Genomic DNA, 20,378 nt, shown 5'->3' with positions numbered 1-20,378 from the left:
AAACTATATGTATGCTACATGTTTAAGTTGAACTTGGGACACTTATTTATGTATTCTATAGCACATGCTAAAGACTAGACAATAGGTGTAATGAATGATACACAGACAATGGTAATGGAAATAGATGCTACTGTAAGTGATATACAATGACAGTATACAAGTACAGATACTACAGCACTCGGTGTCCTACTGTGTTTGGTCCAGGTTTTCATACATTTCCTGTTAAGCAGCCAATGACTGGAGGGCAGCCTGGTGGTGCAGTCTGTGGAGACAGAGGGAGGGGGGAGGTCTTGCTCCTCATGCAGCAGCAGTAGGAGGCCTGTGGGAGACAGGTTTAACTGCAGCAGAGGCTCCTGTTTCACTTGAGTCCACTCAAAGTGTGGTCTTCGGATGTCAGTTTGTGCAGTACATACACACACATCCGCCCACACACAGTCACACCCCCTCTCTTCCTTTTCCCCTTTGCCTACTATAGCAGCTCAGTACAGTGACATACAAGATCCATACATCTGGTAAATCAGTCCTTCTTTAGGATGATATAATACTTTACTGAGACTGTGTTTCACTTGGCTGTCAGGTTTGTTGTGTCTAAAACTGTGTTAATATAAATAAATATAGAATTGCCAGGAGAATGTGCTATTCAATTTCATCATTGAAGATACTTTAGCATGTAGAGAGAACATCCCCACTCTCTAACATACTCTAACATCTATTCAGGTGTGTGTCTGTGCATGTAGACAGCTTCCATTCCCACCCCACCCCTCTCTGTACAACACAGAAACACATGCATTAATATTCTGATCAAGAGGTGGGATGTGTTGCCATGACGACTGGCTGAGTCATCATGAAGACTGTACCATTCGCTCAGAACCTGTGGGGGGATGCAGTTGAGAATTAGGGTTTTTGATAGAAAGATGGTGTATTAATGTGCAGAGACCAAGGAAAGCGACCCCTGTCGTTGGCTACGTGTCCATTTTTACTTGCACAGAGCTGCAGTGGGGCAGGGGCAGGGGGAGGAGGAGACATGTTTGTTTGTGTGTATATGTGGCTTTGTGATGTGCACCAAATCTCTCTCTGAATGTCTTTTTAGAGTGGAGTGCATTTACGTGTGTGTGTGTGTGTGTGTGTGTGTGTGTGTGTGTGTGTGTGTGTGGACACAGATTGAATATGACTGTGGGGGAGCAGGTGTTTGGTGGTGGTGGCGGTGGTGATGATGATGATGACTGATATTGTTGTATTTACATAAGTGTGGTAATGACATTTTCAAACTAGAGGGTAAAGATATTGGTATGAAGCTATGGTTTGAATCCTGAAACTACACTGCATAAATACTGTATATGAACAATGTACAGTGATGTCCAATTTATCTTGGAGCTAGATCAGCTACTTTCTCTTACAGTGATAAAAACATACCCTGGTGAGTATGGCACTGACATGAGCATCAGATGGGTCTAAATCTCAACTCATTTCAATTGGGTAAGTATGCCAAGTTATATGCAGTCCCTGTCCTTATCTAACAAGTGTTTCTTTTCCTTTTTTTTCATGTCGTTGCTGCCTCTGCGTCCCTCATACCAGGTAAGAGCATAATGTACATCTATCTATCTATCTATCTATCTATCTATCTATACACTACATGCCCCAAAATATGTGGATACTATTGCAATGCAATGGATTCAGTGAGTAATCCCCACTACACTAACTAGGTAGTAGTCGGGGATTACTCACTGAATCCATTGCATTGCAATATTTTGGCTTGACTAGTGAGTGTGTCATTGATTTTCAACAACCTTTACATTTATTTAACATTTTCAGAATAAAAGTCTGAACATATGTTTAGTTGTTGACTCATTCCAGAACCATGGGCATTAATATGGTCCCCCCCTTTGCTGCTATAACAACCTCCACTCTTCTAGGAAGGCTTTTGACTACATTTTGGAACATAGTTTGAGGGATTTGCTCCCATTCAGAGCACAAGAGCATTACTGAGGTCGGCACTGATAATGGGGCAAGAAGGCCTGGCTCGCAGTCAGCGTTTCAATTCATCCCAAAGTATTTGATGGGGTTGAGGTCAGGGCTCTATGCAGGCCAGTCAAGTTCTTCCACACCAAACTCGGCAAACCATGCCATTATGGACCTTTCTTTGTGAATGGGGGCATTGTAATGCTGAAACAGGAAAGGGCCTTCCTCAAACTGTTGCCACAAAGTTGGAAGCATAATCTCTAGAATCTCATTATATGCTGAAGCTTCCCTTCACTGGAACTAAGGGGCCTAGCCCAAACCATCAAAAACAGCCCCAAACCATAATTGTCCACGTACTTTTGGATATGTAGTGTATATCTGTCAATCTGTTTGTCTTTCTGTCTATCTATCTATTTGTTTTCATCATTTATCATTATCATTTCATTGTTTTTACATTGCCAAAGCAAGTGAGAAGATCAATGTATATATAGTATACAGGTAATTAAAGATAACCTAAAATAAAAACAGGCTGGACATTGCAGTTTAAAAAATATAAATACAAATAAATGAGAACTGTGTAAACATTATGTATAGAGATCAGCATGGTGCAAATAGTGCAGATACTTTCTTTACTGTGGTTGTATTCCATTGGACATCTATCTATCTATCTATCTATCTATCTATCTATCTATCTACGCATGCACATGCACGCGCGCACACACACACACACACACACACACACACACACACACACACACACACGAAAGGAAGGAGCACATATCAATGAGCTGTAAATAAATCATCCTGAATCTCTATAATGAACAATATGTATGTGCCAATGGAAATCCTTTGCTTGATAAAGAGGAATGTTGTGTGTTATGTGTTCCAGAATGTTGTCAAACTATACGTAGCAACGTATCACAGAAAGTCGCTTTTCAGATCGCTCGTGTTTTCCTCTTCAGTGAGAGGAAATAGTGCGCATTGTCTATGCCGCCATCATGGTTTAGTATTTCTGCGGCGCATGCACCAGCATTGGCTCTCCGCCTGTGTGGCGCTGTCCACCCGCGTGGTGCTGAAACGCTCCGCTCTGTCAGCACGCATTGCCTTGTCGACCTCACAGCGCAGCCCCTTGCAGGGATTGGACGGTCTCATGCTATAAAAGTGGGTCATAATCTGCTACTTGATTATTGCTCTGAAATATTACTTGAGGCAAATTATGTGTTGTCGAACTGGCAGAAGGGAGATAATGTTCATACATAATTCATTAAGCCTCCTCTGTCGCCTACTGTAATTACAGCTTCCTCTTTTGTGGGGGTTTCATGTGTATTTTTTCTCTCATTATATGGTGCTTCATATGTACAGGTATCTACTTGATCTTGTGTGACTTGTGTGTCAAAGAACATCAATCTCTTAGTTGCCTCACTCGCTCCCCCTCCCCCTGATCCTTTCAGACACAGCCCGACTACCGTACTGAGCTGACGTGTGTGTGTGTGTGAGGATGAGAGACATGGTCTCTGTTCATCACGAGGGCTGTGAGAACAAACAGGCTGCACTTCCCTCTTGTTGCCACACGACGGCAGAAACAGTACAGTAAACAGAGGGGTTGATGGGATAAAGTGTTGCTTCCTATGATTAACAATATTATTATGATCATAATACGGTTGTTATTATTAGACAATAATGGAAATAAATGGAATACCTTGATGAATAAATGTTGATTTAGTCCCTTTATTAAATGTCAATTGAAGTACGAGTGACTACTCATCTGCTTCTACACTAGTGAATACATACTGTGCCTTTAAGACAGAACCTAGTCAGTGTGTGATTGGTTGTACTAGGGTGTGCTCTGTACCAATGCTGAACAGAGCCCTACAAGGGGATCTACTCCCTCTTCACAGTCACAGCATCGCAACCCTGACAATGTCCAGAGCTGAGAGATACGCTTTTATTGACTGGAAACAATTCAATTTCATTCATTGGAAATGTGCATTCAATGTTCTATGCTGAAAACGATCTTAATGAATATCATATTGTGTATATGTGAAGATTACTGTGACAAGGTGGTGTAATGGAACAAAGGACAATGAGGATTCGAGACCATTTGAGGAGGCAATGGTTGTGGATGTATCTTTGTGTACTCCTGTGGAATACAATAGAGGCTCAAATTCGCTACACCATACCCGAGGAATTAAAACAAGGCTCTGTTGTTGGAAATATTGCCAAGGATCTGGGTTTGGGAACCTCTGAGATATTTGATCGTAAACTGCGGATAGCTTCTAATTCTGGTAAGGAGTATTTCAGTGTGGATTTGGGAAAAGGTGAACTGGTTGTCAATGAGAGAATCGACAGAGAGGACTTATGTGGAGAGTATGTTCCCTGTCTGTTAGCATTGGAGGTTGTAGTTGAAAATCCATTACAGCTGCACCACATTGATATCGAAGTACAAGATATTAATGATAATTCTCCAAGTTTTCTTACAAGTGAGAGCATTTTAAAAATTGCCGAACTGATTAATCCCGGTGCCAAGTTCCCATTGGAAAGCGCACATGATCCTGACGTAGCCTCTAACTCGTTACGGGCCTATTCTATCAGTGATAATGACAATTTTGTTTTGAATGTTAAGACCCAAGATGGCATACAAATCCCTGAGCTTGTGCTGAAGACTTCACTTGACCGAGAGAAGCAGGCAGTTCATAAGATTGTGCTAACCGCTGTCGATGGTGGGAATCCAGCGCGATCTGGCACATCTGAAATCACAGTTATGGTGCTGGATATTAATGATAACGAGCCCCAGTTTGAAATACCTTTTTATGAAGTTTCCTTTCCTGAGAATATACAAATTGGCACTCAGGTTGTACACGTTAAAGCAACCGATGCTGACGAGGGAGCAAATGGAGAGATCGAGTATTTCTTTGCAGGCCAAACGCAAGATACATTAATGGCATTGTTTGATGTTAACTCGCAGACGGGAGACGTTATTGTTAAAGGGCATCTTGACTATGAACAAGCTAATTTGCATAAATTCGATATCGTGGCAAAAGATAAAGGTAATCCAAGGATGGAGGGGAAATGTAGTGTAAAAATAAAGGTTGCTGATGTTAATGATAATGCCCCAGAAATTATAATAACGTCACTAACTAGTCCAATACCAGAGGATTCTGTCCCTGGGGTGGTTATTGCATTAATTAGCGCAAAAGACTTAGACGCTGGTGAAAATGGCAGAGTGAAGTTAAACGTGACCCCGGGCTCGCCGTTTACTCTGAAGCCTATTTCCAATCATTATGCATTAGTGACAAATGGGCCACTAGACCGAGAAACCTTTTCGGAGTATGATGTTGTCATAAACGCAATTGATTCAGGGTCCCCACCGTTGTTTACAAAGAAAACCGTTACACTGAGTATTCGAGATATAAATGATAACCCTCCAGTTTTCTCTCAACGTTCATACACAGTCTATGTCAGAGAAAACGGCACCCCGGGATCGATATTGTGTTCAGTGTCCGCCTCTGATCCAGACATGGGAGAAAATGCTAAGATCTCCTATTCTATATTAGACTCTAAAGTGGAAGACGTTTCTGTCTCATCCTATATATACATAAATTCAGATAACGGCAGCATCTACAGCATGCACTCGTTTGACTATGAGAAACTGAAGGTGTTTCAGATCCAGGTTCAGGCAAATGACCACGGCTCTCCTTCCCTGAGCAGCAACGCTACGGTTCATGTTTTTATCCTGGATCAGAACGACAATGTCCCCGCTGTTATTTACCCCTCCGCTGTCATGGGCTCCATCTCCCATCAGAATATGCCCCGGTCCGCTAAACCAGGCCACCTGGTCACAAAGGTAACAGCAGTGGACGCTGACTCGGGCCATAACGCCTGGATTTCCTACAGGCTGGCGGAGGCCACAGACATGTCTCTGTTCAGTGTGAATCTCTACACAGGGGAGGTGAGGACTAAACGCGCTGTTTCAGAGCAGGATGACTCCTCTCAGAGGCTGCTTATAGAGATTAAGGACAACGGGGAGCCGGCCCAGTCCACCACAGTGACTGTCAACATACTGGTAGAGGACAGGCTCAACGAGCCCATATCAGACTTCCGCCAGAAGACAGCAGAGCCCAAAAAGAACAATCAAATCACGTTTTATTTGATAATCTCTCTGGCTTCAGTTTCCGTGTTGTCTTTGTTGACGTTTCTGATCTTAGTAGTGAAGTGCGTTAGAAACACAAGGAGCAACTCGAGTTGTTGCATCAGACGGGGTGACTCTGACGGATACAAGAATCCCAACAGAAACCTGCAGATCCAACTCAACACTGACGGGCCTATTAAGTATGTGGAGGTCCTGGGAGGGGACATGTTGTCTCAGAGCCAGTCCTTCAGGTCGTGTCTCTCTCCAGTCTCAGAGTTCAGTGATTTCACCCTCGTTAAGCCCAGCAGCACCACTGACTTTAACGAGATGATAAACGTGCTTGACTCATCCTTACCTGACAGCGCGTGGACGTTCGAGAGCCAGCAGGTGAGCACAGCATACTGTATCATATTAACACGGATATACTCGCTATTCCTTTTTTAAGTTAGTTTTCTGTTTCATGTCATAATTAGATGTTGATATACATGCTACATATACATGTTTACACGGGTATCTTAAACATTTTTTTAATATATATATATAAAAAATCTGTGAACAATTGTTATAATTAGGCATATTCATATTAGATTTAGATACATATATATATATCGAAATCGCATAATATTATGCACTTCCTTTGTGTTTGTTGTTCCGAGAAAGGTGTGTTTGCATATCACATGTATTGAATTGGTCAAACGTTTTCGTCATCTGGGGTGCTGTCCATGGTTTTGAAATTGCTCGGAAATGCTTGGCGAGTCTCTGAAAACCTGGGGCCTATTCCACGAAGCTCGATAAAGTTCTAAGCCTCGATAAAGTTGTAAGCCTCGATAATGTTAGCTTGCGTTCGGTTCCATCAATGTGGCTCAAATAATTAGCTGCTTGGTTGAGCTCCTTCTGAGTCAGATATAATTAGCCTGGTCGGGTCCAGGCTAAAACACTGGCTATAGTAAGACACGCGTCAAAAAAGGCTCACAGGCGGAAACTACATCCCGAACGACAGTTCCTCTTTTAGGAAATATTAGTTCCCACTTCACACGAGACAGATAGATGGATAGGTTGACTGTGTGATAGATAGATAATTTGATATTTTGAAAGTGTGATCGATCGATCGATAGTTTGATTGTGTGATAGATAACTTGATATTTTGAAAGTGTGATAGATAGATCGATAGATCAATAAATAAAAGAGTGTAAAAAAAAAGGTAATTATGTCAACTTGCATTGCTGTCATCTCAGCGTCTGGCTGGCGCAGTGGTTAAGGCAGCCAGCGTCGGTTCCAAAGGTTGCGTGTTCGAGACTTGACTAAGTCATTCTTTTTTCTTATTTTTTTACATTTAACCGAAGCCTTCATGCAAATCGATTTACAACATATATATATATATATATATATATATATATATCTGTCTAAGTGAATCATCTATCCATCAGTAATCGTAAGAAAAAAAAATATATGCCAAATCCAGGGTCTAGTTTAAGAACATAATTTACGCAGAAAGGCTTTAAACACCATTGTAATCGTGTCAGTTCTTGTAAATTAGCCTGCACCATCATTTTATAGCCTATATACTTACTATTACTATATTTTAGATGAGATTTTAGATTAGATTCAGACAACGAAATGCAGTAGAAAGTGTGTCCGAAGAGGGATTCGAACCACATCTAAAAATGACGAATAAATCCTATGGCAGCGGTCAGTACCACTATGCCATTGTGGCGTTATGACGGTTTGTAGCCTGCTGCTGATATCACCACAGTATTAATATTCATTTATTAAAATATGAACATATAACAATAACTGGGGCTAGTATGACCTGTCAGCAATTTCTTGCCAAACCATTTCCCTCGCCTTGTTCATTGCGGCAGTATTGCACTATTTTACATCTTATTTTTCCGTCTTCATAAAAATCAATAATTCGGAATGCTGCGCAAATGTAGTACCCCTGCAGAGTGGAGTATCTTCATTTCGACAGATCGACTCTTCGGGGCTCTTTATGTCTGCGTGCACGCGCCCATATCGAGGATTTGTAAGCCTGTCTTCTGTGAACACTGATGACACAAGCCTGATCCTCGTTCGAGGAATCACCTGAGGCTTGAATTCCAATCTTGAGTTGCCTGATCGCCGCATTTAATTCAATCGCCGCTATACTAAGCCACCTTTAGTGGAATGGCCCCCAGGTCCTGTTTGTTCGTGTTTAGTGATACATGAGTAATTGTTGTCAATCGCTTTATTCGCAGTTTTGTCTTCTTCTTTCCATACGTGTCATGTGGCAGCCTGTTATCATTATTGATATTTCTATGCAACGCACGTTGTCAACATTCTAACATGCACTGAGCAGGTTTTTCCAACCATCATCTTCTGACAGTCAGTTGTTTATCTACAGTATATAATTGGCTCATCGTATTTTCTTTACCTCTGACCGCCAACACTGCACTGTCTAAGGATATGCAGGGTTTCAAATGATGTGGCTTAAATTTGCATCATTTATCATTTCAATTCAGGAAATGGCATCTTCCGACTTGTGGTAAGCCTATTGCCTTTGCCATCCTCTGTTGCACTGTTTCTTAAACTGCATAGTTGCTCCCAGTTGTACTCTATTGGAGCTCTGTGATCCAATGAGATGCTGAACTAAACCGAGAGATCTAGTCCCTCCCCTAGCCACAGCACCGTAATCCATACAATGCACAGAGCTCGGGAGAAAGGGAGCTGCGCTCACATAAACAAGACAGAGAATTCGAATTATGTTCACCTTACTATTCTAACAATAGCTATGTACTAGGCCATAGTGGGTTATCTTGCAATGTATTACAAACCAGGACCCTTAACACGTCCAAGGATTCGATATTCATGGAAATGGGGACTCTAATGAGGATAACGGTGTTTCTATGGAAAGGGATTTTGCTTTCCTTTTTCCAATGGAATACAATAGAAGCGCAGACGCGCTACACTATCCCCGAGGAGCTGAACGTGGGATCCGTTGTTGGGAATATAGCTAACGATCTTGGTTTGCAAGTATCAGAGATTTCCGATCGTAAGCTGCGAATAGCTTCCGAGGCTGGTAAGCAGTATTTCAGTGTTGATTTGGGAAAAGGCGAGCTCATTGTTAATGAGAGGATAGACAGAGAGAGTCTGTGCGGACAAAGTGCCAGTTGTCTGTTGCCTTTGGAGGCTATAATAGAAAACCCATTACAGCTCCATCGTGCTGAGATCGAGATACAGGATATAAACGACAATTCACCAGTTTTCCAAAACAATAAAAACGTGCTTAATATTGCGGAGTCTACAATGTCAGGCACAAGATTTCGTTTGGAATCAGCACAAGACCCCGACGTGGGCTCCAATTCATTACGGTCATACAAACTCAGTAAAAATGAACATTTTGTGCTAGACATGAAAACAAAGAAAGATGGGTCAAAAGTCCCAGAATTAGTTTTAGAAAAAATATTGGACAGAGAGAAACAATCTGAACACAGTCTAATCCTGACGGCCGTAGACGGTGGGAGTCCTGCCAGATCAGGGACAGCAGAGATCACTATTCGGGTCCTAGATATTAACGACAATGCACCTGTTTTTGAAGAAAGTACATATGACGTCGAGGTAGTTGAAAACGCACTACCAGGAACGGTCGGTGTCACTGTTAAAGCTGTCGACCGTGACGATGGAGCCAACAGTGAAATAGTGTATTCATTCGGACCGCACACAGCAGAGTCATTACAGAACCTGCTACGTGTAGACCCGCAAACTGGTGAAATAACGATACAGGGAGAGATAGATTATGAGGCGAGTCATTCGTTTAAATTTGATGTTCTCGCAACAGACAAAGGCACTCCTCCAATGCAGGGACTCTGTAGTATTAATATAGAAATAATGGATTTGAATGACAATGCCCCAGAGATCATTTTTAAGTCTCAGCCTAGTCCAGTTAGGGAAGACGCGCCTATCGGAACTGTTGTTGCTTTGATAAGCGCCAAGGACACAGACTCTGGAGATAATGCTAAAGTCAGGCTTGATATAGCGCCCGGTTTACCATTTACTTTGAAACCATCCGTGTCTAATAATTACGCGTTGGTTACCGATGCACGTTTGGACCAGGAAACACATCCAGAATACGCTGTGGAGATTATAGCTTCCGACTCAGGAACACCGTCTCTCAACTCAAGACAAACTATTACGGTTCGTATTTTAGATGTCAACGACAACTCGCCGGTGTTTTCCCAGCCTTCATACACGGTGTATGTTAAAGAAAACGGCACCCCAGGATCTATCCTGTGTTCAGTGTCCACCTCTGATCCAGACATGGGAGAAAATGCAAAAATCTCGTATTCTATATTAGACTCTAAAACACAAGACGTTTCTGTCTCGTCGTATGTTTATATTAACTCAGATAACGGCAGCATCTACAGCATGCACTCGTTTGATTATGAGAAACTGAAGGTGTTTCAGATCCAGGTTCAGGCAAAGGACCACGGCTCTCCTTCACTGAGCAGCAACGCTACGGTTCATGTTTTTATCCTGGATCAGAACGATAATGTCCCTGCTGTTATTTACCCCTCCGCTATCATGGGCTCCATCTCCCATCAGAATATGCCCCGGTCCGCTAAGCCAGGTCACCTCGTCACAAAGGTAACAGCAGTGGACGCTGACTCGGGCCATAACGCCTGGATTTCCTACAGGCTGGCGGAGGCCACAGACATGTCTCTGTTCAGTGTGAATCTCTACACAGGGGAGGTGAGGACTAAACGCGCTGTTTCAGAGCAGGATGACTCCTCTCAGAGGCTGCTTATAGAGATAAAGGACAACGGGGAGCCGGCCCAGTCCACCACAGTCACTGTCAACATACTGGTAGAGGACAGGCTCAACGAGCCCATATCAGACTTCCGCCAGAAGACAGCAGAGCCCAACAAGAAAAACAGTAAAATCACCTTTTATTTGATCATCTCTCTGGCCTCAGTCTCCGTGTTGTCTTTGTTGACGTTTCTGATCTTAGTAGTGAAGTGCGTTAGAAACACAAGGAGCAACTCGAGTTGTTGCATCAGACGGGGTGACTCTGACGGATACAAGAATCCCAACAGAAACCTGCAGATCCAGCTCAACACTGACGGGCCTATTAAGTATGTGGAGGTCCTGGGAGGGGACATGTTGTCTCAGAGCCAGTCCTTCAGGTCGTGTCTCTCTCCAGTCTCAGAGTTCAGTGATTTCACCCTCGTGAAGCCCAGCAGCACCACTGACTTTAAGGAGATGATAAACGTGCTTGACTCGTCTTTACCTGACAGCGCGTGGACGTTTGAAAGCCAGCAGGTGAGCAGATCGACACATTGAAGTGTTTGTTTTCTATTATCTCGGATAGTCTCCGAGTCCGTAGCCTATACATTTTCATTCTAACTTAGTTTTTCATCATGTGTTGTCATTGTTTTCGTTTGGAGCACAATATCTTACCTCTCATCAGAAGTTGTTTTCGCCTCGCGTCCATTTCTTTGTAGCTATGCATGCTTCTTCTGTATGTATGTCCATACCCACTGTGTCGCCCATAGCTTATATGCTGTCTGCTACTGAGGTGCTGAATTGGAAACGCATCCTCCGTCGGTCACGACAAATATTTAAAATGTATTCACCCCCACTAGTGTCCAGTCCATTATATCATATTTATATTTTTAAAATGACTTTCTATGCTACTTTGCTGGCATCGCAGTATATATGGGCTGTTTCGTTCCACGAGATAAGTTGCATTAGAACCGGTTGTCATGGTTTTATGTGATAGTTATATGGGTTTATCTTGCACATGCTTGGCTAAGTGTTTGTGACGTATATCATATAAGGATTGCCTCGGAAACAATGCGCGTCATAGTTGCGTTCCATTTGATGTGTGTCATGACAAATATTCACACAATGTATAGCCTACACATTAGGCAATACCTATGAGTTTAATGACAATGTCATTATATTGGGCCTTATTATCGTTACAATCCCAGTACAGCTGGGCCAGTACAACTCATATACGTGTAACCTGTATTTTATTGGAGACGTGTACATAAATTAATGAATGAATGAATGAATGAATGAATGAATGAATGGTCTTTATTGTCATTGATATAGTACAGGTACCAAACAACGAAATTTGGGAGGGGGCAACGAAATTTGGGAAATGTGTCTCTCTATCCTTAATGGGAGGTCACAGCTGAATTTACCCGCAGTTGATCCCTGCATCCATTACTACATGTGTGCCTTAGTTTTTACAAATCAATTTGATTTGGTATTAGACAAACGAAAATAAATCAACCAGGCAATCAAATATCATTCAGTATGTCAGTATAGAAAGAACAGATTCAGATTGAAGCTGAAATGCTACCTCCTCTCACTCCAACATTATAATCGGTACTGTTTCCTTAAGGACCACTAGTGCTCCCTTGTATGATCTATTGGAGCAGTCTGCACCAATAGCATGCTGAACTGTACAAAGAGATCTAGTCATTCCCACAGCCACAGCGCCATAGCCTCTATGATGCACAGAGCTGGAAGAGACCGAACCGCAGTATCAGTGGGACGTCACATACAAACAATGTTTATGAGAATGATCCCTTGATCATTGTTTAGCTTATTGCATTTCCTGCAATGTATAACAAACAACATCATCTACCAAGTCTACTTTTTCATAGAAATGGGGTTACTAACCGGAATGATGGATTTGTATTTGCGGACGCTGGTGTTCTTTCTCGTGTGGAATATAATAGAGGCGCATACTCGATATACCATTCCCGAGGAGCTGAACGTGGGATCCGTTGTTGGAAATATAGCTAAGGATCTGGGTTTAGGAATATCGGAGATCTCTGATCGTAAACTGAAAATAGCCTCGGAGGCTGGTAAGCAGTATTTCAGTGTGGATTTGGGAAAAGGCGAGCTCATTGTTAATGAGAGGATAGACAGAGAAAGTCTGTGCGGACAAAGCGCCAGTTGTCTGTTGCTTTTAGAGGCTATAGTGGAAAACCCTCTGCAACTTCATCGTGTTGAAATTGAGCTGCAGGATATAAACGACAATTCTCCAGTTTTTCAAAACAATCAGAATGTCCTAAATATTGCAGAGTCTACAGTGCCAGGTGTAAAATTTCGTTTGAAATCAGCACAGGACCCTGACGTTGGGTCAAATTCAATACGCTCCTACACACTCAGTAAAAACGAACATTTTGCTTTAAATGTCAAAACGAACAAGGATGGGACTAAAGTCCCTGAGATGGTTTTACGAAAGATGATGGACAGAGAAGACATTGCAACACACAGTCTCTTTCTGACAGCCATTGATGGTGGAATTCCTGCCAGATCGGGGACATCAGAAATCACCGTTCGCGTCCTTGATCAGAACGATAATGCTCCGGTATTTGAAACATCTTTATATGGTATACAATTGCTGGAAAACACACATATTGGGACCGTAGTTTTGACTGTCAAAGCTGTTGATCTTGATGAAGCTGTCAACGCCGAAGTTGTGTATTCTTTTGAGCCAGATACTCCCGAATTACTGCAACGCATATTTTCAATCGATTCACAAACGGGGGAGATCGTCATAACGGGAGAATTTGATTTTGAAACAGCAGACTTTTACAAATTTGATGTTCTTGCTACTGACAAAGGCCCTTTAGCAATGCAAGGAATGTGCACTGTTGAGGTAGATGTAATAGATGTTAACGACAATATTCCTGAGGTCATTTTGAAATCTAAACCTAGCCCAGTTAGGGAAAACGCACCTATCGGCACTGTCGTTGCTCTTATAAGCGCAAAAGATTTAGACTCCGGAGATAACGGTAAAGTAATTTTAACGGTACCACAAGGAATACCATTTACATTAAAACCATCCGTTTCTAATAACTATGCGCTTGTTACCGACCACACTTTGGATCGGGAGTCAAATCCAGAGTATATCATTGAGATAACGGCAGTTGATTCTGGATCACCCCCTCTATCATCCAGAAAGATCATTACTGTCAGCGTTCTTGATGTCAACGACAACTCACCGGTGTTTTCCCAGCCTTCATACACTGTCTATGCTAAAGAAAACGGCACCCCAGGATCTATACTGTGTTCAGTGTCCACCTCTGATCCAGACATGGGAGAAAATGCAAAAATCTCGTATTCTATATTAGACTCTAAAACACAAGACGTTTCTGTCTCGTCTTATGTTTATATTAACTCAGATAACGGCAGCATCTACAGCATGCACTCGTTTGATTATGAGAAACTGAAGGTGTTTCAGATCCAGGTTCAGGCAAAAGACCACGGCTCTCCTTCCCTGAGCAGCAACGCTACGGTTCATGTTTTTATCCTGGATCAGAACGACAACGTCCCCGCTGTTATTTACCCCTCCGCTATCATGGGCTCCGTCTCCCATCAGAATATGCCCCGGTCCGCTAAACCAGGCCACCTGGTCACAAAGGTAACAGCAGTGGACGCTGACTCGGGCCATAACGCCTGGATTTCCTACAGGCTGGCGGAGGCCACAGACATGTCTCTGTTCAGTGTGAATCTCTACACAGGGGAGGTGAGGACTAAACGCGCTGTTTCAGAGCAGGATGACCCCTCTCAGAGGCTGCTTATAGAGATAAAGGACAACGGGGAGCCGGCCCAGTCCACCACAGTGACTGTCAACATACTGGTAGAGGACAGGCTCAACGAGCCGATATCTGACCTACGCCAGAAGACAGCAGAGCCCAAAAAGAACAATCAAATCACGTTTTATTTGATAATCTCTCTGGCTTCAGTCTCCGTGTTGTCTTTGTTGACGTTTCTGATCTTAGTAGTGAAGTGCGTTAGAAACACAAGGAGCAACTCGAGTTGCTGCATCAGACGGGGCGACTCTGACGGATACAAGAACCCCAACAGAAACCTTCAGATCCAGCTCAACACTGACGGGCCTATTAAGTATGTGGAGGTCCTGGGAGGGGACATGTTGTCTCAGAGCCAGTCCTTCAGGTCGTGTCTCTCTCCAGTCTCAGAGTTCAGTGATTTCACCCTCGTTAAGCCCAGCAGCACCACTGACTTTAACGAGGTGATAAACGTGCTTGACTCCTCCTTACCTGACAGCGCGTGGACGTTTGAAAGCCAGCAGGTGAGCAGATCGACACATTGAAGTGTTTGTTTTCTATTACCATATCTCGGATAGTCTCCGTGTAGCCTATACATTTTCGTTCTAACTTAGTTTTTCATCATGTGTTGTCATTTTTTTCGTTTGGAGCACAATCTCTTACCTCTTATCAGAAGTTGTTTTCACCTCGCGTCCATTTCTTTGTATCTAGCATGCTTCTTCTGTATGTATGTCCATACCCACTGTGTCGCCCTCGCTTATATGCTGTCTGCTACTGAGGTGCTGAATTGGAAACGCATCCTCCGTCAGTCACGACAAATTTAAAATGTATTCACCCCCCACTAGTGTCCAGTCCATTATATCATATTTATATTTTTAAAATTACTTTCTATGCTACTTTGCTGGCATCGCAGTATGGGCTGTTTCGTTCCACGAGATAAGTTGCATTCCTAGTTGTTAGAACCGGTTGTCATGGTTTTATGTGATAGTTCTATGGGTTTATCTTGCACATGATTGGCTAAGTGTTTGTGACGTATATCATATGAGGATTGCCTCGGAAACAATGCGAGTCATAGTTGCGTTCCATTTGATGTGTGTCATGACAATAGTGTATTCACACAATGTATAGCCTACACATTAGGCAATACCTATGAGTTTAATGACAATGTCATTATATTGGGCCTTATTATCGTTACAATCCCAGTACAGCTGGGCCAGTACAACTCATATACCTGTAACCTGTATTGTATTGGACACGTGTACATAAATGAATGAATGAATGAATGAATAAATGAATGAATGAATGAATGGTCTTTATTGTCATTGATATAGTACAGGTACCAAACAACGAAATTTGGGAGGGGGCAACGAAATTTGGGAAATGTGTCTCTCTATCCTTAATGGGAGGTCACAGCTGAATTTACCCGCAGTTGATTCCTGCATCCATTACTACATGTGTGCCTTAGTTTTTACAAATCAATTTGATTTGGTATTAGACAAACGAAAATAAATCAACCAGTCAATCAAATATCATTCAGTATGTCAGTATAGAAAGAACAGATTCAGATTGAAGCTGAAATGCTACCTCCTCTCACTCCAACATTATAATCGGTACTGTTTCCTTAAGGACCACTAGTGCTCCCTTGTATGATCTATTGGAGCAGTCTGCACCAATAGCATGCTGAACTGTACAAAGAGATCTAGTCATTCCCACAGCCACAGCGCCATACGATGCACAGAGCTGGAAGAGACCGAATCGCAGTATCAGTGGGACGTCAAATACAAACAATGTTTATGAGAATGATCCCTTGATCATTGTTTATCTTACTGCATTTCCTGCAATGTATAACAAACAACATCATCTACCAAGTCTACTTTTCCATAGAAATGGGGATACTAACGGATTTGTATTTGCGGACGCTGGTGTTCTTTCTCGTGTGGAATACAATAGAGGGGCAGACTCGATATACCATTCCCGAGGAGCTGAACGTGGGATCCGTTGTTGGAAATATAGCTAAGGATCTGGGTTTAGGAATATCGGAGATCTCTGATCGTAAACTGAAAATAGCCTCAGAGGCTGGTAAGCAGTATTTCAGTGTGGATTTGGGAAAAGGCGAGCTCATTGTTAATGAGAGGATAGACAGAGAAAGTCTGTGCGGACAAAGCGCCAGTTGTCTGTTGCTTTTAGAGGCTATAGTGGAAAACCCTCTACAACTTCATCGTGTTGAAATTGAGCTGCAGGATATAAACGACAATTCTCCAGTGTTTCAAAACAATCAGAATGTCCTAAATATTTTAGAGTCTACAGTGCCAGGTGTAAAATTTCGTTTGGAATCAGCACAGGACCCTGACGTTGGGTCAAATTCAATACGCTCCTACACAATTAGTAAAAACGAACATTTTGCTTTAAATGTCAAAACGAGCAAGGATGGGACTAAAGTCCCTGAGTTGGTTTTACAAAAAATAATGGACAGAGAAGACACTTCAGCCCATAGTCTCTTTCTGACAGCCATTGATGGTGGAATTCCTGCCAGATCAGGGACAGCTGAAATCACCGTTCGCGTCCTTGATCATAACGATAATGCTCCGGTATTTGAGAAATCTTTATATGATGTAAAATTACTAGAAAACACACATGTTGGGACTGTAGTTTTAACTGTCAAAGCTGTGGATCTTGATGAAGGTGTCAACGCCGAAGTTGTGTATTCTTTTGAGCCACATACTCCCGAAGTACTGCGAACTATATTTTCAATCGATTCGAAAACGGGGGAGATCGTCATAACGGGAGAATTAGATTTTGAAGCAGGAAGCTTTTACAAATTTGATGTTCTTGCTACTGACAACGGCCATCATACAATGCAAGGTCTGTGCACTGTTGAGGTAGATGTAATAGATGTTAACGACAATATTCCTGAGGTCATTTTGAAATCGAAACCTAGCCCAGTTAGGGAAAACGCACCTATCGGCACTGTAGTTGCTCTTATAAGCGCAAAAGATTTAGACTCTGGAGATAACGGTAAAGTAATTTTAACTGTACCACAAGGAATACCATTTACATTAAAAGCATCCGTTTCTAATAACTATGCGCTTGTTACCGACCACACTTTGGATCGGGAGTCAAATCCAGAGTATATCATTGAGATAACGGCAGTTGATTCTGGATCACCCCCTCTATCATCCAGAAAGATCATTAGTGTCAGTGTTCTTGATGTCAACGACAACTCGCCGGTGTTTTCCCAGCCTTCATACACTGTCTATGCTAAAGAAAACGGCACCCCAGGATCTATACTGTGTTCAGTGTCCACCTTTGATCCAGACATGGGAGAAAATGCAAAAATCTCGTATTCTATATTAGACTCTAAAACACAAGACGTTTCTGTCTCGTCGTATGTATATATTAACTCAGATAACGGCAGCATCTACAGTATGCACTCGTTTGATTATGAGAAACTGAAGGTGTTTCAGATCCAGGTTCAGGCAAAGGATCACGGCTCTCCTTCCCTGAGCAGCAACGCTACGGTTCATGTTTTTATCCTGGACCAGAATGATAATGTCCCCGCTGTTATTTACCCCTCCGCTATCATGGGCTCCGTCTCCCATCAGAATATGCCCCGGTCCGCTAAACCAGGCCACCTGGTCACAAAGGTAACAGCAGTGGACGCTGACTCGGGCCATAACGCCTGGATTTCCTACAGGCTGGCGGAGGCCACAGACATGTCTCTGTTCAGTGTGAATCTCTACACAGGGGAGGTGAGGACTAAACGCGCTGTTTCAGAGCAGGATGACTCCTCTCAGAGGCTGCTTATAGAGATAAAGGACAACGGGGAGCCGGCCCAGTCCACCACAGTCACTGTCAACATACTGGTAGAGGACAGGCTCAACGAGCCCATATCAGACTTCCGCCAGAAGACAGCAGAGCCCAAAAAGAACAATCAAATCACGTTTTATTTGATAATCTCTCTGGCTTCAGTCTCCGTGTTGTCTTCGTTGACGTTTCTGATATTACTGGTGAAGTGCGTTAGAAACACAAGGAGCAACTCGAGTTGCTGCATCAGACGGGGTGACTCTGACGGATACAAGAATCCCAACAGAAACCTGCAGATCCAACTCAACACTGACGGGCCTATTAAGTATGTGGAGGTCCTGGGAGGGGACATGTTGTCTCAGAGCCAGTCCTTCAGGTCGTGTCTCTCTCCAGTCTCAGAGTTCAGTGATTTCACCCTCGTTAAGCCCAGCAGCACCACTGACTTTAAGGAGATGATAAACGTGCTTGACTCATCCTTACCTGACAGCGCATGGACGTTTGAAAGCCAGCAGGTGAGCAGCATACTGTATCATATTAACACGGATATACTCGCTATTCCTTTTTTAAGTTCGTTTTCTGTTTCATGTCATAATTAGATGTTGATATACATGCTACCGCTATGTAGGCCTAATCATAGAACTCGAAACGTATAGGCCTTTTCATTTATTTTTCGGAAGAGCATTATGATTCTACCACATGTGGACAAGATAGTATTGAATGAATGAATGAATGAATGAATGAAAGATTTATTTCGAACATAGACAAAACACAACAAAACACAACAAAATAGTTATAACAGCAAAAAACTAAACAAAAACAAGAAGAAAAAAAAATATATATATATATATATATTTACTTAACATGTCCGAATAGTTTTGTAATATAAAATGTCTTGATTAAAGTCAAAGCTTGTCCGCATATAGTGCCTTCCAAGGTTCGGAAATAGCTCAGAGATTTCTATTTTGATAGCCTTTGTACGCTCACCGGAATATCCCGTTGTAGTGATGTGAATGTGCAACTGTGCCTGCTGTTGTGTATTGCATTTTGTTGTTGTTAAGTTGGTCTCAGTACCCGGGTGTTAGCTGAAGGGGCGTGCCTGGAGGGTCTCACTTCCATTTCAGTGTTCTGTGTTCAGACGAACGTGCAATATCAACCCTATTCCTCAATAAATAGTCAAACGTGCATTCCTTTCCAATGTTCTTTCGTGTTGGACGAAGTTTGTGATTCTATTCTATTTCTATTTGTGATTGTCCATAATTCTACTATACACTCATTGTGTGGACCCTTGTGGTATGTTGCGTTGACTAGTGGGATTTTCAAATACTGTATCTAACTTCTTGATTTCCTCATAGAGTTGTGTCATGTTGGTGCTGTCCATGGTCCTGGAATAGCTCTGAAGTAGCTGTATGGGAAAAACTGGTCCTATTGTTCACGTGTTTTAAATATTAGTATAGCCTTGCTGTTGTACATCGCTTTGATTGCAGTCTGTTGTAGTCTTCTGGTGCTGATTTCCAATTGTTTCATGTGGCAATTGGTCCAGCATGTGTGTGTACGTTCAACATTCTAATATGCACTGTAGCCTGTGTAACAAGTAGCCTATTTTATTTTTTTACAACCATCACCACACATTTGAGAGAGTTTATGAATGCAATGGGCTTATTATGCTTTATTTTATTTATTCATTGTTTACCTTTGTCCTCCACCACCCCACTGTCTATGGCTATGCAGGGTTTAAAATGGTATGGTTTGCCTTTCTATTCATGATTCAGGAAATAACAATCTCTCCTGTTATCGTAGGCTTACATTGCCTTTGCCATCCTTTGCTGCACTGTTACTTTAACCGGCATAGCTGCTCCCAGTTATACACTATTGGAGTTCTGTGATCCAATGAAATGCTCAACTGTACCGAGAGATCTAGT

At 42.4% G+C, this 20,378-nt stretch overlaps 3 protein-coding genes across 3 annotated transcripts in view; all 3 read left to right on the top strand.

Moving 5' to 3' along the window:
* Positions 1–20,378, top strand: part of LOC308155790 (uncharacterized protein) — a gene marked incomplete at both ends in the record, with an annotated part of 46,040 nt that overhangs the window by 7,525 nt on the left and 18,137 nt on the right. The window contains one exon of the mRNA XM_080529163.1: positions 4,039–6,475. Within this exon, the coding sequence (XP_080385289.1) occupies positions 4,039–6,475 (2,437 nt within the window). The remainder of the gene's footprint in view (positions 1–4,038; positions 6,476–20,378) is intronic.
* On the top strand, positions 8,939–15,200 carry LOC308154816 (uncharacterized protein; the record flags this gene model as incomplete). The annotated part of the gene is made up of 2 exons (XM_080528035.1): positions 8,939–11,387; positions 12,739–15,200. The coding sequence occupies 2 exons, from the start codon at positions 8,939–8,941 to the stop codon at positions 15,198–15,200; spliced, it is 4,911 nt and encodes a 1,636-aa protein (XP_080384161.1).
* Positions 16,542–19,545, top strand: LOC308154815 (protocadherin gamma-C5-like; the record flags this gene model as incomplete). Its single annotated transcript, XM_080528034.1, has 2 exons — positions 16,542–18,985; positions 19,518–19,545. 2 exons carry the CDS (start codon positions 16,542–16,544, stop codon positions 19,543–19,545), a joined length of 2,472 nt encoding a protein of 823 aa, XP_080384160.1.

This window comes from Nansenia antarctica (genome assembly GCF_963989245.1).
Source record: "Nansenia antarctica genome assembly, chromosome: 4".
NCBI lineage: Eukaryota > Metazoa > Chordata > Actinopteri > Argentiniformes > Microstomatidae > Nansenia > Nansenia antarctica.
Note: the sequence above shows the minus strand (reverse complement) of the source record. Positions and strands in the feature narration are given on the sequence as shown.